Below are 23,599 nucleotides of genomic sequence, written 5' to 3'. Positions count from 1 at the left end.
GTGAGATATTGTCCTCCACAGTGACTGGGAATGACCAGACCTTTCTCGATGTGGGGACCTTCAAGAGTCCCTCAAGGAGTTTCCCGATGGTAACGGGTTTCCTTGTATGTCTGTGGTCGATCTATATTTGTTGGTCCAGTGTCTGCCCTTACCACATCTACAAAATTCAGAAGGTGAGGCATTATTGTAACTTACTTCCCTACAATTTCTCCGAGGATGTCCTATTCTGCCACAGTTGAGACATCTAGGATCCTGGCGCCTTCTCAACCCTCTGGGGATTGCTCTTCCTACCCAAATTCCTGTTCCATTACAGTGATAGCATCTGGCCTCTTGGTGCCTTTTTTGACTTCTGGAAGTTGCTTCTCCTTCCCAAGCTTCTGCATCATTACCTTTAGAAAATTTAACCTCTTGGTGTCTTTTTAAACCTTTTGAGATTGCCTCTCCTACCCAAGCTCCTGTATCTTGGACATTATAGTGGAGATTAGCTGTATGCAAAACCCATTCTTCCAGCAGTGCTGATCTGATCTTTAAAGGCAAAAGTATTCTTTTGCATATTGGATTTTCATTTTCATAAACTAGAGAGTATATGATCTTCTGTCTAGGTTCTGGATCTGCTGCCTGTAACTCGCCTGCCCTGGATAGTCTTTGTAAAAAGTCAGTGAACTGTTCTTTCCATCCCTGATGTGAGAATTACCAATACGGAGCCAGGTAAAAATATAAGGGTATTTATTAGGGAGATGCCTTTCTTACAGAGCAACCTAACCAGCCAGCAGGGCACAGAGTAAGTACAGCAGGCCAATGATGAAAATGAAGAAGGGGCCTCCACGTGCTCACCCCTCACTCTTAAACCTTACCCATGTCACCCTGACCACGCCCTTGCAGGGCACACCTGTAGCCAGTCCCGAGGAGGTGTGCTTAAGGAGTCTCCCTACAATTCCCCTTTTAGTCTAAAAGAGTATTAAAACTTAACAGTGTAAAGTATCCAAAATTAACAATCATAAAGGTGAAATATAAGAAGATAAAATAATCTGCTTATGTCACATCCTAACTATGTATATTTTAACTAAACCCTAAAGTCATCTGAAAGAGGTGTCCAAGCCTGAACACTTCCTTCCAATCCCAACCATAAACAATAGGAAGCTATCCCTAACTAGGTGTACATTATCCTTAATGACAACAATGGGGGAAAGAGAGCATAGCATCCTCCAAGTTACTTCCTGCTGAAATGGGACAGAAATAGCCTCATGGGGTCCTGTAGGAAGAAAATTTCAGTATAGTGAAAGTCTTGAATGGATTGTATCCAGTCCATGTTAGATGAAATTTGCTTGATTGAAGAAATCACTTGAAATCCTCAACTTGATTGAAGTCAGTACCCGAAGCTCTGGCCAGAGTGTCAGTTGAAATGGAGCAAGATGGATCCAGTGCAGTTGAGGAGGTGTGGCCATTTTTCTTTCCGGGGTGTCCAGGGATTGCTGTCAGGCAGGTCTTCATTGGCTGTGTGGGACTCAAACATAAACAGTTAGCAGAGAAATGTTTGCTTTTGTATGTATGCATAATGGGAAAGGCTACCATAGGAGAATAACAATTATGAGAGGGTGTACACCTTCAGAGAAAGAGCCAAGAAAAGACAAAGACAGTCCCCAACTTTCCTCTTATTCTTTATTACATCAATTGGCTTCTTGATATAATACAGAAACTCTGAAGTTTAGTTAAACAACGAGCTTGGATTTTAGAGGAGGAAAGTCAAATCCAACTCTAAAACCAGCATTTGTTTAATTGAATAGGGACTAGAAAATACAGAGAAATAGAGTTCTCTGAGAGACAGCTGTAAAGTTAACCATATGGCATATTCCTTTTGTTTGAAGGTTATAGCTACCGTCTCTTCTTAAGTATCTACCCATGTAGTGTCCTTTGACTTCTGGAGATGAGTTTTCATGTGAAGATAAAAGCAAAACACTTCCCTTTCCTTTGGGAGGTTTCCATTTAGTGTATGAGATATACCTTAGTAGAATACCTGTCATTTCTCCTCGCTGAGCGGTTTTTCCTTTTCAACTTGAATACTGATCAACTTTGATGGTATCCAAAGTTTTTCTTCTCCTGTGGAAACCAATGCAAAGCCCCTACCCCATCATAACACACAGCCTGGTTTCCATACAGAGGTTAGTACATCTTTGAACTATAACGGCTGATTGGGTTCAGCAGTTTTCTCTGTAGTCCAGTGTCTTTCTGCATCTGTTTGTCCTTTCTCATTGACATTAAGAAAGTTTAGTGTTAATAAAGCATTAAGAAACCTATGTTTGGGGGGTTTAGTCTTCCCAGCCTGTTTATGGTGCACTTCCTTAAGTTTTCTATTAGATCTCTCAACCACTGCCTGTCCCGTAGGATGCTTTACAGTTACATGCTTTATGTTATAATATTTGAAAAACTGTTCCAATTTTGTGGGGACATATGCTGGAGCATTGTCAGTTTTTATTTGTGCAGGTCTACCCATAACTTCCATCACCTCTAGCAGGTGTGTAATAACAGAATCAGCTTTTTCAGAGTTAAGAGCAGTAGCCCATTGGAACCCTGAGAATGTGCCTATAGTATGATGCACATATTTCTGCAAAGTGAAAGACATCCATCTGCCAAACCTCTTTTCTAAATATCAGAGCCTAGACTCAAGGTTGTGACTTGTTGAGGTGGAGTCCTCAGCAATCAACCGAATGAACCTATCTAATTTGTCAGCCCTGTTCTGTAAATTATCTTCCAAACATTCGAACCTAGACTCAAACTGTTGTCTTAGATGCTTCAACAATCAATCGAATATCATTGTCCAATTCTTCAACCCTATCCTGGGTATTTTGCACCTTTGCATCTAAATTCTGGGACACAGAGCCTATCTGAATTTCTAATTGGCTACAGATATTCTTTAGTTCATCACGGTCCTCTGACAGCCTGTCCTCTAATGCCCCAGACATGGAGCATCTCTGGGTTTATCTTATCATAAATACGCTGCATCTCATCTTGGGTAACAGACAGCTCTGCCTTTAGTGTGTTGGACACAGAGCAAAGCTGATCATCCAATTTCTGTTACACATGCTGCACAAATGTGGCCTGACCTAATCTGTTCTCCAAAACCTCACTGTGTAAAGCTTTTATTTCCTGCAAGCAGGTGGTGAAGTTATCTTTGTCCCTGTTCCTGAGGGTTCTGGCTTGTGCACACAAGTAATATTACTTGTGCCAGCATGCTAACTGCTAATACTGCATACAGGCAGGTAATTGGCAGATCAGCAACCCCCTAGAACATTAAATTCACGTAAGAAGCAAAGATATTACCATTTGAAGCAAATAATACCTAATCTGCCATGATTTTACCTGGCGGCTTCTACTCCAGATGCAGTAACTATCTTTGACCATCAGGTGGTGCAGGTGTTCAGCTAGTTGAATCTGAAAAATACTATGGGTTCTGCACCCAAGTTAAGATCAGGTATTAGGAAGAAACCGCAAAAGGTACCGGGCAGTAATTGTGCTCTGTTGAGGTGGTTGGTGACTTTGGCTGGAACTCTGATATCCACCCAGCTTTTCGCAGCAGCTCGGCAGGCAAGATGGTGGTGGCAGCAGTGAGGCTGAAGTCATGCAGGCAGCTGTGCTTAGCTGGGAGCAGGTTGCTGCTGGGTGGCACCCGGGTTCCCTCATGTAGACCGAAGCAGCTGAGAGAGGTGCTGCCAGGGGAAGCCATGGATCCTGCTGAGAGCTGAGGCTGACTTGGCTCAGGGCCGTATTCAGCAGGCCCCGGGGCCTGCCAAGGGCAAGGACTTCAGGGCGCAGGTGGGCCACAGTCCAGGCCAGTCCTATGTGCATGCTAGAAACTGCGGTGGTTTTTCCTTCCCGAGGCAGTAAAATCCATGGGGAAGCCTATAGACGTCTCCCAGCTGGGCAGACTGTTCTCTGAGTGGCTCAGTGGCAGCAGAAACACGCGTGTGTGGTGCAGCAGCCAGGGCAGGTGCAGCTAACAGGTCGGCTGCAGAGCTGGGAGCACCTGTGGAAAAAGGGGGCTTTTCTAGTGGGCTTGTGCGCTGTCCGGGACCCACGAACACTCTCAAACGGGGCCTAGGTTTGCCAGATCCCACCCCTGACAACCAGATAATGAAGGAATCTGATTCTGTGTTATCCAAGGCTTGGAGCTCATGAAGAGATTGAATCTCATGAATCATGTGAGATTCTAAGAATAGTTGTTTTCATTTGGAAAATTGGATTTTTGATGGCTAAAGGTATGTTCCATAGATATAGATAGATAGACAGACAGACAGACAGACAGACAGACATTGTGGGAACTCGTTCATGCAATAACTTTTGGGTACTAAGATATGGTCTCAGGTGCTACCTGAGACTGATAAGGGGGAGCGGAGCAGTGTGTGTTCACACTCTCTTGGGTAGTGGCCTGAAATCTATTCACAGCATCGCAATAGACCACAGTGACTCTCTAGCTTTATTGTATGAGTGTTCCCAAATAAATATTTGATATTCTTTTATTCGGGTTATATATATATATATATATATATTATATATATATATATATAGAGAGAGAGAGAGAGAGAGAGAGAGAGATTCATTCTATCAGTTCTAGACAACCATGACTGATTCAGTATCTGGCAGCCAGGGCGAGAAGATGGAGCATGTTTGTGTTCACAGAATTCATCTCTGCAAAGTTGCCTGGCTCTAATTTCTTTTTCTTTCCTGGTAGGTGTTTTCATAGGCAGGACCTCTTCTGGGTTTTGGGAATATAATGAAATCATATGGTATAACCTGACACAAAACATCTATTCACAACTTAAAGATGGTAATTTTTTCTGGCTCTCTTTATCTTCATGATTTCACTTATTTTGAAACTCATTTAGTATTTCTGAAATGTCTTTCTAAAGAGCTCAATGCTTCTAACCTATGGTATGATTTGATTTCTTTCTTCAGAACACAAAGGACTTACAATAATAGATATGGTTTTAACAAATCACTTTTTAGTCATCCTTACCTCTTTGGGTCTTTATGTAAGTACTGATCTTCGTTATCCAGACTCTGAACAAATACAGGTATGAAAATTTCTTTGTAATCCACTTATATCTCTTAACAGCTTCTCTTGTACAAAAAGAAATGTTTTTAAATTGAGTTGTGAATAGTATATCTTAGAACTAAAATTTTAAAAGATGCAAAGATGATACAACAACATTTTCCTTTGCTTCATAATATTTGAAGTAAAAGTTGAAATTGTCCTTAGTTTTACTAATGGACAATTTATAGTGAATTTTAAACATATGCAATGGGAAAGACATTATCTAACTACTTGTCCATTTATTTATTGGCTAATATATTTCCAAAACGCTATACGGTAATCTATATAGCTAAAAATTATATTAAAATTAACAGAAGTTAAGTGTCAAAGAAATGATACATGCCAAAGATGATGGAGATGCCAATGATCCTAAGATAATTACACAACTTTCAAGTGTATTGAAATGGCATGTTGTCCCCATACTTGTGTAAAATTACAAGCTAATCAACAATAAAACAGACTCCAAGGTTATAACTGGGAATCAATCCTCTTGGGAAATTCTTCTGTAGGGCAACTGAAAATTATTCCACCAAGAAGCAATGAAAAATGAAATTGGAAAACCCTGATATTAACCCACACACCTACAAACACCTGATTTTTGGTAAAGAAGCTAAAGTTATACATGGAATAGAGAAAGCATCTTCAACAAATAGTGCTGGCATAACTGGATGCTGACATGTAGAAGACTGCAGATAGATCCATATCTATTGCCATGCACAAAACTTAAGTCCAAATGGATCAAAGACCTCAACATAAATCTAGCCACACAGAACCTATTAGAAAAGAAAGTGGGAAATACGGGAAATACCCTTGAACAAAATGGTACAGGAGACCGCTTCCTGAACATTACACTAGTAGCACAGACAGTGATATCCACAATTAATAAATGGGACCTCCTTAAACTGAGAAGGTTCTGTAAGGCAAAGGACACAGTCAGAAAGACAAAACAGCAGCCCACAGAATGGGAAAAGATATTCACCAACCCCACATCAGACAGAGGGCCGATATCCAAAATTTAAAAAGAACTCAAGAAGCTAGTTTCCAAAACACCAAATAATCTAATTAAAAAGTGGGATAAGAATGAAACAGAATTCTCAATAGAGGAATCTAAAATGGCTGAAAGACACTTAAGAAAGTGTTCAACATCCTTAGCCACCAGGGAAATGCAAATCCAAACAACTCTGAGATACAATCTTACTCCAGTTAGAATGGCTAAAATCAAAAACACCAATGACAGTTTATGCTAGAGAGGATGTGGAGAAAGGGGAACATTCCTCCACTGCTGGTGGGAGTGACAACTCATACAGACACTTTGGAAATCAGTATGGTGACTCCTCAAGAAAATGGGAATGAGTCTACCACAAGATCCAGCAATTCCACTCTTAGGCATATACCCAAAAGATGCACATTCATACAACAAGGACATCTGTTCAACCATGTTCATAGAAGCATTATTTGTAATAACCAGAACCAGGAAGCAACCTAGATGCCCCTCAACTGAAGAACTGATAGAGAAACTGTGGTATATTTACACAATGGAGTACTACTCAGTGGAAAAAATGGAACCTTGAAATTCTCAGGCAAATGGATGGAACTAGAAGAAACCATCCTGAGTTAACCCAGTCACAAAAAGACAAACATGGTATGCATTCACTCATATATGGATATTAGACATAGAGCAAAGGATTATCAGCCTACAATCCACACTGCAAGAGAAGCTATGAAACAAGGAGGACTCTAAGAGAGACATACATGGTCCCCTGGAGAAGGGAAAGGGAAAAGACCTGAGCAAATTGAGAGCATGGGGGAGAAGAGAGGGAACTAGGAGAATGAGAAGGGGAGAAGAAGAGGGGTGAGGAGGACATGAGGGAGCAGGAAGGTTGAGTTGGGGGAAGAATAGAGGACAGCAAGATAAGAAATGCCATAATAGAGGGAGCCGTTATAAGTTTAAAGAGAAATCATGCACGAGGGAAATGTCTGGAGATCTACAAGGATGACACCAACTAACAATCTAAGCAACAGAGAAGAGGCTACCTTAAATGTCCTCCCCTGATAATGAGATTGATGACTGACTTATATGCCATCCTATAGCCTTCATCCAGCAGCTGGTGGAAGTAGAAGCAGACACCCACAGCTAAACACTAACTGAACTGGAATCCAGTTGCAGAGAAGGAGGAGTGATGAGCAAAGGTGTCCAGACCAGGCTGGTGAAACCGACAGAAACAGCTGACCTGAACAAGGGGAGGTCTTGGTTTCCAGACTGATAGCTAGGAAACCAACATGGGACTGATCTAGACCCCATGAACGTGGGTGTTGGTGAGGAGACCTCAGAAATCTATGGGGTCTCTTGTAGTAGATCAGTACTTTTCCCTAGCATTGGAATGGACTTTGGGAGCCCATTCCACATAGAGGGATAATCCCTGATTCAAGACACACGGGGTGGGCCTAGGCCCTATACCAGAGGATATGACTAACTCTGAAGACCCTCCCCATGAAAGGCCTCACCCTCCCTGGGGAGCAGAAAGCCTATGGGATAGGTAGGGTGTTAGTTGTAGGGGAGAGGGGAGGAGGGGAGGGAGAGGGAACTGGGATTGACATGTAAAATAATCTTGTTTCAAATTTAAATTTTAAAAATGGAGAAAAAAAAAGAAAAATGAAATTGGGACTATTCATCCAGGCCTAGCTCCAGAGACTAGAAAGTCTCCTCAGACAGAAAGACATAGGCAAAAAAAAGATAACGTAACTCTGGGACAAAGAAAATAGAAATATATATTTAAACAGTGCTATATACATACCATGATGTCCCATCATGAGACTGGATGAGAAGCAACATTAATGTTTAGCCATATATCTGGTGAAATACAAAAGAAAACAAAGGGTGCTTTCGTGTGTGGGGGGGTGTGTGTGTGCACGCGCGAGCGTGCACGCACGTGCACATGTGTGTGCTACAGCTGAAACTACAAAGGTTTGTTACACCTTCTGAAAAGCAACTAAAATTTTAACTTTCTTATTTTCTCCCTCCTCCTCCTCCTCCTCTTCCTCCAGCTGTCAAGAGCAGACTTTTGTGGTTTTGAAAGGGTAAGAATTTTGATTTCTTTACATTGGTTTAGAAAACACATATTCACTTTTTAACTTGCAAAGCAATAATTCACAATCTAGATGTTTATTGCTACTATAAGATTATTATCAGTTTAAACAATAACATGATTCCATAGCCACCATGCTCTCCTCATTTTGCCAGCTGTTCTCTCCTTCTGGTGGGTTCTTTCTCAGTCGTGGAGATTGATCAGGCATGCTCACAGAGATGCTGGGGTAGAAAAGGTGAGGCCTGGAATCTGGCTGAAGTTTTACTTCCCAAACCACCTGCCCTGTATCTACCCAGAAAAAGGAACACTTGCCATGAGATCTGACAACTCCATTTCTGTCCTTTGGGGCACTTCTTCCTCCATTAATTTACTTCCTTCTCTTTTATGAAATCAGTCTGTCACATTCAACAAGGCCATTTTCTTTTTTAAAAAAATTATTTTAAAGTCCAATTTGTTGGATATTAGTATTGTTACCCCTGCTTTTTTCTTGGGTCCATTTGATTGGAAAATCTTTTCCCAACATTTAATTCTTAGGTACCATCTGTCTTTGAAGCTGAGGTATGTTTCTTGTATGCAACAGAAGGATGGATTCTGTCTTCTTATCCATTCTGCTAACCTGTGTCTTTTTATGGGCGAGTTAAGACCATTAATATTGAGGGATATTAATGACCATTGATTGTTCATTCTTGTTTGTTTCGGATTTGGTGGTGGTGGTGAAATTATGTGTGGGTTTCCACCACTTTTTCTTTTGGTTGTTGGTAAAGTGGGATTATCTATTTCCTATATTTTTCTGGTTGTGGTTAACTTCCTTGGGTGCAGTTTTCCTTCCAGTTTTCCTTCTGTAAGGCTGGATTGGTGGATATGTATTGTTTGAAGCTGGTTTTGTCATGGAATATCTTGTTTTCTCCATCTATATTGATTGAAAGATTTGCTAGGTATAGTAGTCCGGGCTGGCATCTGTGGTCTCTTAGTGTAAGTAGAATATCTATCCAGGAGGATAGGCTACCTTAAATGTTCTCCCCTGATAATGAGATTGATGACTGACTTATATGCCATCCTATAGCCTTCATCCAGCAGCTAGTGGAAGTAGAAGCAGACACCCACAGCTAAACACAGAACTGAACTTGAATCCAGTTGCAGAGGAGGAGGAGTGATGAGCAAAGGTGTCCAGACCAGGCTGGTGAAACCTACAGAAACAGCTGACCTGAACAATGGAGAGCTCTTGGTCCCCAGACTGATAGCTGGCAAACCAGCATGGGACTGATCTAGACCCCAGGAACATGAGTTTCAATGAGGAGACCTTGGAAATCTATGGGACCTCCTGTGGTAGAACAGTACTTATCCCTAGCATAGATGTGGACTTTGGGAGCCCATTCCACATAGAGGCATACTCCCTGAGCCAAGACACATGGGGGTGGACCTAGGCCCTATCCCAAAGGATATGATAGACTCTGATGACCCCCTATGGAAGGCCTCACCCTTGCTGGGGAGCAGAAAGGATATGTGATAGGTAGGGTTTTAGTGGGGCGGGAATGGGAGGGGTAGAGGGGAGGGGGAGGGAACTTGGATTGACATGTAAAACTATCTTGTTTCTAGTTCAAATAAAAATCTGCAAAAAATTATTTTTATAATTGTAATTAGGCCAACTTTAAATTCGAAACAAGCTTCTTTCACATGCCAATCCCAGTTCCCTCTCCCTCTCCTCCTCTCCTGTCCACCCTACCCCCTATCCTAACTCCTTCCTGCTCCCCAGTGAGGGTGACACCTTCCATGGGGGATCTTCAAAGTCTGTCATATCATTTGGAGCTGGGCCTAGACCCTCCCTCGTGTGTCTGGGCTGAGAAAGTATCCCTCGATATGGAGTGGGCTCCCAAAGGCCATCCATGTTCTAGGAATAAATACTGATCCACTACCAGAGAGGCTCCATAGATTGCCCAGACCTCCAAACTGACATCCTTATTCAGGAGGTCTGGATCAGTCCTATGCTGGTTTTCCAGCTATCAGTCCGGGGTCCCTGAGCAACCCCAATCCAACAAGGCCATTTCAACACATAGCATGCATTTTTCACTTTTGAAACTGCAAGGAAAATTGTAACAGAAATACATAAAAGACCCAGAGACTGATATTGGGGTTCAAACTTCAAGCTGTATATCAGAGCATCTGGCCACTAGCTTCTTACCTCAGCCTGAGTGGGCTGACCCTGCTGTCTCTCCTAACTGTGGCTGGAGAATGAATGTTCCATACTGAATACTGAAGACCCTGCTTCTATCATTTATTCCCCTCTAGTGCTGGGATTAATGGCATATGATCTGTTACTCTTTTAGACTAATTCATTCTCATGTACCCTTGGGTGGCTTTGAAATCAGAGAGCTCCATCTACCTCTTAATTCTTAGTCCTAGGATTAAAGGTATGTACCACTACCTCCTAGATTCTGGCTGCTAGGATTAAAAGTGTGTGAATAGGCTCTATTCCTTGTGGCTGACATTGCTTTCTGAAACTCAGGTAAGCTTTAATAAATCATAAATAATATATGACTAAAGAAAATTACATTCATTCATTCTCAGGCCTTGGCATATCCCCTTCCATTCTGTCCTGTGTTGAACACAGTCACTACAAGGAAGAAACCACACTTACTTCTCAGGAACCAAATAGAACTAATTGTAGTACCAAAGTACTTGTGGGAGGACAAGTGAAACAGATTACTGGGAAATCAAGAGAGAATACAAATAAATGATGGGAAGAACAAATGGAAATAGTTTATCATTTATCTCAAATTCACATGCTCCAAACCAGCCAACTGCCAATCACAAATGTTAGTGTGCTAGAAATGTAGCTCAATGTTAGAGCCTTTGTCTTGCATGCTCAGGCTCTGGGTTCAATTCCCAGCAACATCAATGTATTGAATGTATAGAAACATTTACTTGTGGCTTTACTGAAATGGAGTATAGAAATTATTTTCCCAAACTCAGGGTACTCTGATTAAACAGTAGAATATGGACTCGAGTAATGAGATCATGGCTTCTGGCAACAGAGGGCAGCAAAGGAAAGGCAAGTAGAGGGTCCTGCATAGAGAGCTTACCATCAGAACTCCAGGAACTATCAAATGGTTTTTCTCATCAGTGGGAGAGGCAAGGCTATGAGAGACCAGAGAGAAGGCTGATAGAAGGGGAAGCCTGAGGTGACAGGATCAAGGGCAGCTTCAGGGAAAGAAGGCTTTCCATGATGAACTTCCAATGTATGAAAGCAGCAACAAAGAGGAGTACAGAGCATGGTCTCCTCTCATTCAGGCATTGCTAGAAACTAATGTATTCTGAAAAGCACTCTTGAGTGCTCCTTCAAAAATATGTCTGACATTACCTGGGATCCCAATAAAACACATTCATTAAAATCACAAGATGTTCAAGAATGCTAGTGGTGAACAAAGCAGCTGTACCAATGTAACAAAATTTAGCTAATAAAACCATAGACATACGCTGAGCTGCTACCATGCTTATTGTTATTGACACTGAGCTAGTAAAAGAAAAAAGAAAGCAGGGCATGGTGGCACATGCCGTCAATCCCAGTACTTGGGAAGTAGAGACATACAAGATCTCTGTGAGTTCCATGACAGGCTGATCTACATGATGTGTTCCAGGACAACCAGGACTGAAACATTGTCTCAAAAGAAACAAACAAACAAAATTGAAGAACAAATAGAAGAAAGAAAAAGAAATAAAATAAAATAAAGGCACCAACATGCATTAGGAGTTTTCACAGCATAAAACACTTTCTGGGACTAAATTCCACAACTGTTATTAAAGGTAAAATAAGATGGCATAGCCATTGTTTAGATGCAGACCAGTGCCACAGAAGCTGAAGATGAATAAACATCTTCAAATGTTTGGGGAAATTGCTAGAAATTTCAGGGCACCGATGATCCTTCAAGAAGAGGCCCAGAAGTTCTACAAGGTGAGTGATACAGTTCTCAGAAGGGAAACCAGGTCCCTCTCACCTGAGACCATCATAAAACCTGTGCTTATCTGTCTGGGATTTTAATAAGATTGGAAATTTTTTCTCCCTCTATGTTGGTTCTTTTATGTTCAAGTAGAAGTCAACAGAATGGTTTTCCTTCTTCCTGTGACTGCATCTCTGCATGATCCTTGTGACGGCACAAGAACACACTGACATGGTGACAGAGTCACTCTAAAGTCTGCACCCAGTAGGCATTGTTGGACAGAGACATTAACAGTTTACCATGGGAGAGAAAAAAGAATTCTCAGAAAGAAAAGAAAGTGAAAAGCAATAAAATAACTTACAGTTGTACTAATATAGAAAATAATCTAGGGATCTAGACCAGATGGTAGAACATACCCTGGGTTCCATCACCAGCACTTCATATATTAGGCATGATTACGCACAACTGTGACCCCAGCACTCAGGAGGTGCAGACAAGAGGATCAGAAGTACCAGGTCATCTTCATAGCAAGTTAAAGGCCGTCCTAGGTGACATGAGATCATGTCTTTAAAAAACATTATGGCAAGCTCCAGGGGGAAGAAAGCACATATACGCAAGTTCTAGTAATGCCCCTAAATAGTACACAAGGTTCCTGTGATAGTTGGTTTTGGTTGTCAACTTGACTGATTTGATGGATTCCTAAAGCACACCATGGTAATGCACACCATGGAAACATATCTGTGAGGGTGTTTCCTGAGTTTTGCATACAGTTCCTAGGAGGGGGAACCCACCCAGAAGGCAGGGCTAGAACTGCCAGCAGCCTGGGGTGAACTAAAAGGTAGGAGGACAAGTGCACAGGAGGACAGGCTGAACTCTGCTGGGTGAGGAGCAGGTGTTTGTGCAATTTTTTTCTGATGCCAATGAATATAGAAGACCATCAGACAGCAGAGTCTTCACCTATGAACATGGACTTTCGTCAACAACTCCCTGGATGCTTTCAGGTCTTCTCCTAGGATTCAGGTTGGGTAATTAATTGGTCCCATATCTTTTGACTTCCTACTTCTTGGCCTGAGAAGCAACTGATTTTCTAGCTCTCTAAAATGTGGAGTCGATGGGGACAAATAGTCTCTGACTGTAAACACCAATGCAATAAATTGCCTTCTCTGTGTGTGATATTGATTCTGTCCCCTAGGAAACCTTGCCTCATGTTTCTACAGAGGAGAACAAAAGTAAAATGTGCCTCCCTGTTAGATTCCATTAAAAGAATCTCTGACCCTCAAAGACAGTGAAATCAGCATCTAGAGACTATTGACAAAAGAGAATCTAAGTCCAGAACAAAAGACATGAATGAGAATGAGTGTTTCAATTAAGTAGAAGGTAAGTAGTTGAGGAAACAGCAATGAGCAGTGACTGGCTGATTCAGTGTCTGGTTAGGGCCCACTTCCTGGTATATACACACACACACACACACACACACACACACACACACACACACACACACACACACACACACAGAGCTGTCTCCTCCCTGTTTCCCTACTTAGCAGAACAGGTGGAGTTGCATTCTCTCTTGTAAGGTCACTGATCTCACCTATCCAGTGTCCTTCAAATTAGGAAAGGAGTCAACCTCCTCTTCCTAAGCTTGCCTCCAAATATCCTCCAAAGACAAACAACAGAAACCAAATTAGAACTGATTTCAGGAAAAGAGAGGAAGCTGTTGGATTTTAAATCGTGGAATTTAAAGGGTGAGTCTGCCTTCCTGATTGGCTGGATTCCCTTGAATAGCAGATATCCATGGGGCTCTGTCCTCAAATTTGGCTGTGCTGTCCTTTATACTAGCGTTTTCTAAGTGGCTGCTATCCAGCCATTGGTAAGAACAGCTGCCAGGCTTGTCGCCACCTTTTTGGCTATGGCAAAAGGAATAAAAGCTTTGCATCCTCTCTAAGGGTGGCTTTCATTGCTCATGTGATGTAAGTCAGGTGTTCCTCCTCACCTGTGACTCAGGTCAGGACAGCATTCTGGACTCACCCTTGACATGAGATCAGCCTCCTAGAAGTGACATCATCCTAAGGACAGTCACTTGGCTCTTTCAGTTTGGATTCATGTCACAAAAAGAAAAAAAATAACAATGAAGGAATAATCTAAACAGAAGGAAGAGGCGTAATTCAATTCAGTGTCCCAAAAGTATCAATATTAAAATTTCCCAGTTTCATAGTGATAATTATGGTAACCTGTAACCTGGAGGCTTTTATACAAACTCAAAATCTTTATTTTAACAGCTTAATTTGAGTGATGATGTAGCATAATTAAAAAGTCATGGGCCATGACTCTTAAAAAGTCTTTTTCTTTGCTTAGTGTTTAATCAAGGTACAATTCACATTGTCTACCTTTATTTTTTCAATATGTTCAGCCCTATTGTATTTTCTATAAGCCACCACCAAGGTCAATTTTAGGACTATTTAAATGTTTCCATGAATAAGTTCTATTGATTTTATCACTGACCTATCTATAAAAGTATAAGTGTTTTCTTGTCTCAATAGCAGCTGGAAAGTGAAAATCTTCCCCTAGCAAACCTTCTCATCTCATTATAGTTCATGTTCAACAAAAATAATCTACTTTGTTGGCCTCTTCTCTTTTTGGCCAGTTTGCAATGCTTTGCATTGCTACTACTTGCCATTATCAGGCTTCTGTTCAGGTTTCTTATGCCCTGTTGTAGCAAATGTTGAATAGAAAAATAAGCCTATGTCCCATTCTAACTGTGGTGAAAAGGGTTAAGGAGCTTCTGGGGGTTAGAAAGACACCATAACCAAGAACACAATCATGCCTTGGTAGTCCATTCTTGGTGACTGTTGACCTTGTGCATTCCGGTTTCTTGACCCATTCTGCAACCTCTTACATGTGTATAGGGTTTCTATCTTTATTTGCCTCACATCCACAAGTGATCAAAACTTTGGAATTTTTAAAGTAAGTTTCTTTCTATTTAAAATCTTAACTCCAGATATGACCCAGCTGACACTTTCATTTATATATTTATATAGGTTGACTATATCAAAGGAAAACTGTGGTATAATGAAAGATGTTTTGCAAACAGAGAAAATTTTGAAGGTAAATTTTAAGAAATGTTAGCAGATTTTATCACTATTGGTTAAATATATAGATTCAATTAAATGCATTAAAATCAAAATTGAATAAAATGTGAAATTACTATTATATATGAATTAATGAGCTAAAACTGAGAAAGCCAGGCTCAGTAGTGGTATATACTTGGTATTTCTTTAACACTCAGCAGGCAGAAACAGGAACACTGCTGGCTTGAGGCTACCCTGAACCACATACTTAACAGTTTTTCTAAAAAGGAATGGGAGTGACACTCCTGCTTAAATGCAAGAGAATTGTGTCCAAAGACACATTAGTAGATGGTACAGAACTGGCATTATTATTATTATTATTATTATTATTATTATTAGTAGTAGTAGTAGTAGTAGTAGTATTGGTTTTTCGAGACAGGGTTTCTCTGTGTAGCTTTTGGAGCCTATCCTGGCCCCTCATTCTGGAGACCAGACTGGCCTCGAACTCACAGAGATCCACCTGTCTCTGCCTCCCAAATGCTGGGATTAAAGGCATACGCCACCAATGCCCAGCTCAGAACTGGCATTGTTTTATGTAGGCAACTTTATTAACACTAACACTTCCTAAATCAACGTTATTCATATTTTCTTCACTTGTGTACTTTACAGTTGATTATGTGACTATCACTTTCGACAGAAACAGGACCCTAAGTGAGGTATGACATAGAAAACTTTGTTAAGCATGATTTAAAGAATTGTTGTTAATCTAAAGTGTGGTACTTAAACACACAGGTGTCATCTTGTTAACTTTATAGCAGATACCTATTTTTGTTAAAATGCAGTGACTCTAGCCATATAATCCACACCAGAGAAGGAGGTTCTTTGGAGTCCCTTCTGAATTTGAATACACCCAAAAGACAGGAATAGATATTGAAGATTTAAACCTATGATTGGTGAGCCAGGTGTGGTGGCACACAGCTGTAATTCTAGCAATCAGTCAGAGGAGGCAAAAAATCAAATTCTATATGAACTTAGATTACATATTCTAGGCCAACATAGGTTTCACGTAGTGAAAACATGTCCTTAAAAGCCTCTGTATACGTGTGTGTGTGTGTGTGTGTGTGTGTGTGTGTGTGTGTGTGTGTAGGAGTGAATGCTTGATGCATGAGAGAGAGAGAGAGAGAGAGAGAGAGAGAGAGAGAGAGAGAGAGAGAGACTGATTTATATGTGCTGTCAGAACAGCACAATGATTCATTGGCTTATTTTTCTACAGTAACTATCTATGATTTATGTTTCAGAAACAATATTAACTCTCTTCTTTTTGTAGTCCAGTTCTTGTTTTTATAGTAAAGAACCATTTCTTCAGTGGTTGCCTTGCTTATCTTCTACTGTTAAAAATAGGAGATTCATTCCACATGTGGTAACATTTCTTATTGACCAAGAAAGTCAAACTGGAATTTATCTCTTCCATATACCGGTAAGTCGTATAGCTTAAGAGTTGTTTACTATATTACCAAGAACTGCAAATTGGTCTTAGAGGACATCATTTCCAATCTGTCATGGTTTCAAGCATAGAAGTTTATAAAATTATTTATGATCCATAGAATAGTTTGGCACTGAATTTTTTAAAATTATTTGTCATTCCAGCTGATGAAAATTAAACTCATGATGCTGGTTACTTCCTGTTTGTTCTTTACTCATTCTCCAGGGGACTATAAGATGAATATTTTCCATATGAATGTAAAGTTCCTTGAAAGGGTTCATTTAGATGAACAACAACAAAAAATGGTACCCCTTGTCACAGACATAGATATTTTCTGTTGTATTAGTCCTTAACCTTGGCTATTAATTAGAATTATTTTCAGAGTTGTTTGAAAACATAGGGGTGTCTAAGTGGCTGTTTAGCAGTCAGTCCTAAGTGGGGCATATATGTCACCCTTCCAAAGCCCATGTAACATTAGATGAGCTTCTTTTTCAGCTGAACTTTTTTTTTTAAGGCAGGGTCTCATTAGGTAGCATTGGGTATTGAGCTCACAGTGATATGCCTGCTTCTGACTATGAGTTCGAGGACTAAAGGCATGTCCCACCATGCCTGCCTATGCTGAACATACTTTAGATTAAACTGATGTTTTACTGGTGAAAAAAACAAGTTAATTTTATGAGAGATAGGTTTCACGATAACAAGAGTGGAGAAGGTGATGGTGTTGGTCCATGAAGGTATCTCTCTTAGAGATATGAGATTCCCCTTTAAAGGGGATTTAGGATCAATCTTGTGAAAAGAAATGGTTGGCAGTCTCTTTTCCAAGAATTTGCTGCTTTAGTCAAACAAGGGAAGAGCTAAGACAGCTGTTCCCCCTTGTATCCATGAAAGTCTTCATTATAACAATATCTGTATACCAAGATGGCATCTACAGGTGTCAGAGTTTTGTTCTTTTCAAGACTATGGACCAATACAGTTGGGATTTTTGTCAGGCACCTGCATGTATCATGTAAGACATGAGCGTGGAGACTGGAGTCTATTTTAGTAATTTATTTATTTTAGTAATATATTATTTTAGTAATGATTATTTTAGTAATGACTCACAAACCTTTCAATACCATTTATTATTCAACTTCCAACAAATTATTTAATTTCCTATACAACATCTCAGCACCTATGAAATTGCCAGGTAGAAGTAGTGCAGTGCAGTTACCAGTGATTGCAAATCTCTCCAGTTCTTTTCTGTGATAATGAGCATACCCATGTCTTAGTTAAAATAATGAGAAAGTCCAGACATTATAACATGGACAAAGAATAATAGAATAAATCTCATGACCTCCTTGTGTTTTATCTAGAATTCCAAAAGGACCTTTGTCTCTGTGTCAGTGCTCAAGGATGACAAACCAAATGAAACTCAACCAAAATTTCCAAATTTCAAATTTCCTTCCTCATTCTCTAATCCAGTTGGAATGGTGTTCCATCCCCGAAGCCACTTTCTATATGTTTATGGCAACCAGGTATGCTGCCAGAATTCTTTCTTATGGAATAAGAGTAAGGAGTCCACCTTGTGTAGACTAATTGTCATGCCCATAAAGAACAGGAGTAACCTGATAATCTGTAGGGTAGAGGTAGAAGGGAAGACAACACACACTTATCAACTGTTCATTGCTGCTAAGTTCTAAAACGAGAATGGGGCACCATGGTTCTGAATATTGCCAGGTGTAATCCATTTCTTTACAGCTCTATGACCTGGATTTTGCTATTAATCCATCGAAAGTATGTTTTTTCTTTTTATTTAAATTAGAAAAAAGATTCTTTTACATGTCAATCTCAGTTCCCTCTCCCTCCCCTCCTCCCCTGCATCCTACCAACCCCCTGTCCCAACCCTTTTCTGCTCCCTAGGGAGGGTGAGGCCTTCCATAGGGGATCCTCAAAGTCTGTCATATCATTTGGAGCAGGGCCTAGACCCTTCCCAGTGTGTCTAGGCTGAGAGAGTATCCCTCTATGTGGAGAGGACTCCCAAAGCTCATTTGTGTACTAGGGGTAAATACTGATCCACTACCAGTGGCCAAATTGTCCAGACCTCCAAACTGACTTCCTCTTTCAGGGGGTCTGGAACAGTCCTATGCTGGTTTCCCCCAGTCTGGAGTCCATGAGCAATGCCTTGTTCAGGTCAGCTGTTTCTGTGGGTTTCTCCAGTCTGGTCTTCACCGCTTTGCTGATCACTCCTCCCTCTTTGAAACTGGACTCCAGAGTTCAGCACAGTGTTTAGCTGTGGGTGTCTGCTTCTGCTTCCATTAGCTACTGGATGAAAGCACTAGGGTTGCATATAAGGTAGCCATCAATCTCATTATCAGAGAAGGGCATTTAAGGTAGCCTCTGGACTATTGCTTAGACTGTTAGTTGGGGTCAACCTTGTAAACCTCTGAACATTTCCCTAGTGCCAGAATTATCTTTAAACCTATAATGGCTCCCTCTATGATGGTATCTCTTGTCTTGCTGTCATCTATACTTCCCCTGACTCGATCTTTCCCTTCCCTCATGACCTCCTCTCCCCTCATCTTCTTACCCTTTCTTTCTTCTAACTCCCTCTTCCCCTCCCTCATACTCCCAATTAGCTTAGGAAATCTTGTCCCTTTCCCCTTTTTCATGGGACCATTTATGTCTCTCTTAGTGTCCTCCTTGTTTACTAGCTTCTCTGGCTGTGTGGATTGTAGGCTGATAATTCTTTGCTCTATATCTAAAATGATATATGGTGAGTACATACCATTTTTGTCTTTTTGCGACTGGGTTAACTCACTCAGGATGGTTTCTTCTAGTTCCATCCATTTGCCTGAGAATTTCAAGATTCCATTTTTTTTCCCACTGAGTAGTACTCCATTGTGTAAATATGCCACAGTTTCTCTATCCATTTTTCAGTTGAGGGGTATCTAGGTGGCTTCCAGGTTCTGACTATTACAAATAATGCTGCTACGAACATGGTTGAACAGATGTCCTTGTTGTATGAATGTGCATCTTTTGGGTATATGCCTAAGAGTGGGATTGCTGGATCTTGTGGTAGACTGGTTCCCATTTTCCTGATTAATTGCCATACTGATTTCCAAAGTGTCTATGTGAGTTGGCACTCCCACCAGCAGTGGAGGAATGTTCCCCTTTCTCCACATCCTCTCCAGCATAAACTGTCTTTGGTGTTTTTTTTATTATTATTATTTTAGCCATTCTAAAAGGAGTAAGATGGTATCTCAGAGTAGTTTGGATTTGCATTTCTCTGATGTGTAAGGATGTTAACCACTTTCTTATGTGTCTTTTGGCCAGTTTAGATTCCTCTATTGAAAAATGTCTATTTAGTTCTGTTCCCCACTTTTTAATTGGATTAGTTGGTATTTGGGAGACTAGCTTCTTGAGTTCTTTGTATATTTTGGCAGCCCTCTGTAGGATGTGGAGTTAGTGAACATCTTTTCCCATTCTGTGGGCTGACATTTTGTCTTTCTGACTGTGTCCTTTGCCTTACAGAAGCGTCTCAGTTTCAGGAGGTCCCATTTATTAATTGTTGATCTCAGTGTCTGTGCTACTGTTATTGTGTCCAGGAAGCAGTCTCATGTACCAATTCATTCAAGGGTACCACCTACCTTGTCTTCTAAGAGGTTCAGTGTGGCTGGATTTATGTTGAGGTCTTTGATCCATTTGGACTTAAGTTTTGAGCATGGCAATAGATATGGATCTATCTGCAGTCTTCTAAATGTCAGCATCTAGTTATGCCAGCACTATTTGTTAAAGTTGCTTTCTTTTTTCTGTTGTATAATTTTAGCTTCTTTGTAAAAAATCAGGTGTTTATAGCTGTGTGGATTAATATCAGGGTTTTCTATTTGATTCCATTGGTCTATCTGTCTATTTTTGTGCCAATACCAAGGTGTTTTCAGGACGATAATTCTATAATAGTGCTTGAAGTCAGGGATGGCGATGCCTCTGGAAGTTCCTTTATTGTACAGGGTTGTTTTGGCTATCCTGGGTATTTTGTTTTTCCATATAAAGTTGAGAATTATTCTTTCAAGGTCTGTGAAGAATTGTGTTGGGATTTTGATGGGGATTGCATTGAATCTGTTGATTGCTTTTGGCAAGATTGCCATTTTTACTATGTTGATCCTAACTATCCAGGAACATAGGAGATCTTTCCATTTTCTGGATATCTTCTTTAATTTCTTTCTTTAAAGACTCATATGTGGATTTTAGACATGGAGTAAAGGATTACCAGCCTACAGTCCACACTGCCAGAGAAGCCAGTAAACAAGGTGGACCCTTAGAGAGTCATACATGGTCCCCTGGAGAAGTAGAAAGGGACAAGATCTCCTGAGCAAATTGGGAGAACAGGCACAGGGGGAACTAGGAGAATGAGAAGGGGAGAAGAGGAGGGGTGAGGAAGACATGATGGGGCAGGGAGGTTGAGTTGAGGGAAGAACAGAAGAGAGCAAGATAAAAGATAATATAATAGAGAAATCAGGCACTAGGGAAATGTCTGGAGAGTTACAAAGATGACGCCAAATAACAATCTAAGCAACAGAGGAGAGGCTACCTCAAATGTCCTCCCATGATAATGAGATTGATGACTAACTTATATGCCACCCTATACCCTCATCCAGCAGTTGGAGGAAGTAGAAGCAGACACCCACAGCTAAACCTTGAACTGAACTGGAATCCAGTTGCAGAGAAGGAGGACTGATGAGCAAAGGGGTCCATACCAGGCTGATGAAACACACAGAAACAGCTGACCTGAACAAGGGAGAGCTCTTGGTTCCCAGACTGATATCTGGGAAACCAGCATGGAATCGATCCAGACACCCTGAATGTGGGTGTCACTGAATAGACCTTGGAAATCTATGGGGTCTTGTAGTAGATCAGTACTTATCCCTATCATAGGAATGGACTTGGGGAGCCCATCCCACATGAAGGGATACTCCCTGAGCCTAGACACAAGGGGGATGCCCTAGGCCCTATCCCAAAGAATAAAACAGACTTTGAAGATCCCCATGGAAGGCCTCACCCTCCCCGGGGACCAGAAAGGGTATGGTATAGGTAGGGTGTTAGTTGGGGGGCCAGGGGAGGATGGGAGGGAAAGGGACCTGGGATTTACATGTAAAATAATTTTCTTTCTAATTAAAATGAAAAAAAAGACTCAAAATCCTTACAATACAGGTCTTTCACTTTTTTGGTTAGCATTGCCCCAAGGTATTTTATGTTATTTGTGGCATTTGTAAAGGATGATGTTTCTTGATTTCTTTCTCAGCACAATTATCATCTGTATATAGTAGAGCTACTGATTTTTTGGAGTTAATCTTGTATCCTGCCACTTTGCCGAAGGTGTTTATCAGCTGTAGGAGTTCCCTGGTAGAGTTTTTTGGGTCACTTATGTAGACTATCATATCATCTGCAAATAGTGAAAGTTTGACTTTTTCCTTTCCAATTTGTATCCCCTCGATCTCCTTTTGTTGTCTTATTGCTCTAGCTAGAACTTCAAGGACAATTTTGAAGAGGTATGGAGAGAGTGGACAGCCTTGTCTTGTCCATGATTTTAGAGAAATCACATTGAGTTTCTCTCCATTTAGTTTGATGTTGGCTGTTGGCTTGCTGTATATTGCTTTTATTATATTTAGGTGTGTTCCTGTTTCCCCAGATCTCTCCAAGACCTTTATCACAAATGGGTGTTGGATTTTGTCAAAGGCTTTTTCAGCATCTAGTGAGATAATCATGTGGTTTTTCATTCTCAGTTTGTTTATATGGTGGATTTCATTGATGGATTTCCTATGTTAAACCATCCTTGCATCCCTGGGATGAAGCCTACTTGATTATGGTGAAGGATTTCTCTGATCTGTGCTTGGATTCGATTTGCCAGTATTTTGTTGAGTATTTTTGCATCAATGTTCATGAGGGATATTGGTCTGTAGTTCTCTTTCTTAGTTGTGTCTTCATGTGTCTTGGGTACCAAGGTAATTGAAGCCTCATAAGAGGAGTTTGCCAATGACCCTTCTACCTGGGCTTTTTCTTTCTTTTTTTTTTTTTTTTTTTTTTTTTTTGGTTGGGAGATTTTCATGACTGCTTCTATTTCATTAGGGGTTATAGGTCTATTTAAGTTGCTTATCTGTTCTTGACTTAATTTTGGCAAGTGAAATCTATCCAGAAAATTGCCCATTTCCTTTAGGTTTTTGAATTTTGAGAAATACAGGTTTTCAAAGTATGACCTGATGATTCTCTGGGTTTCCTCAGTATCTGTTGTTATGTTCCCCTTTTCCTTTCTGATTTTGTTCATTTGCATGTTCTCTGTCCTTTGGTTAGCTTGGATAAAGGTTTGTCTATCTTGTTGTTTTCTTGAAGAACCAACTCTTTGCTACATTGATTCTTTGTTTTGTTTTTACTTTATTGATTTCAGCCCTCAATTTGATTATTTCCTGGAGTCTACTCCTCCTGGATGCCTTGGCTGCTTTTTGTTCTAGATCTTTCAGTTGAGCTGTTAATTCTCTATTGTGACTATTCCACAGTTTCTTCATTTGGGAACTTAGTGCTATTAACTTTCCTCTTAACACTGCTTTCAAAGTGTCCCATAAGTTTGGGTATGCTGTGTTCTCATTCTCCTTGAATTCTAGGAAATCTTTAATTTCTTTTTTCATTTCTTCCTCAACCCAGGAATTGTGCAATTGGGCATTATTCAATTTCCATGAGTTTGTAGCTTTTCTGCAATTTGGTTTTTTGTTGAATTCTAACTTTAAAGCATGGTGGTCTGGTAGGATACAGGGGGTTACTTTAATTTTTTTTTTAACCTGTTGAGATTTGCTACATTGCCAAGTATGTGGTTGATTTTAGAGAAGGTTCCATGTGGCGCTGAAAAGAAGGTATATTCTTTTGTGTTTGGATGAAATGCTCTATAGATGTCTGTTAAGCCCAATTGAGCC

The 23,599-nt window shown here is 40.5% G+C and overlaps 1 protein-coding gene across 1 annotated transcript in view; it reads left to right on the top strand.

Moving 5' to 3' along the window:
- Catsperb (cation channel sperm associated auxiliary subunit beta) overlaps window positions 1-23,599 on the top strand; it is a 126,714-nt gene that overhangs the window by 55,669 nt on the left and 47,446 nt on the right. Inside the window, exons 7-13 of the mRNA XM_027419131.2 lie at window positions 4,727-4,822; window positions 4,951-5,069; window positions 8,135-8,167; window positions 15,149-15,215; window positions 15,848-15,894; window positions 16,506-16,655; window positions 18,014-18,175. Of these exons, the coding sequence (XP_027274932.1) occupies window positions 4,727-4,822; window positions 4,951-5,069; window positions 8,135-8,167; window positions 15,149-15,215; window positions 15,848-15,894; window positions 16,506-16,655; window positions 18,014-18,175 (674 nt within the window). The remainder of the gene's footprint in view (window positions 1-4,726; window positions 4,823-4,950; window positions 5,070-8,134; window positions 8,168-15,148; window positions 15,216-15,847; window positions 15,895-16,505; window positions 16,656-18,013; window positions 18,176-23,599) is intronic.

This window comes from Cricetulus griseus, chromosome 5 (assembly GCF_003668045.3).
Source record: "Cricetulus griseus strain 17A/GY chromosome 5, alternate assembly CriGri-PICRH-1.0, whole genome shotgun sequence".
Classification (NCBI taxonomy): Eukaryota; Metazoa; Chordata; class Mammalia; order Rodentia; family Cricetidae; genus Cricetulus; species Cricetulus griseus.
The sequence above is the reverse complement of the archived record's forward strand: the minus strand, read 5'-3'. Positions and strand labels throughout refer to the sequence as shown.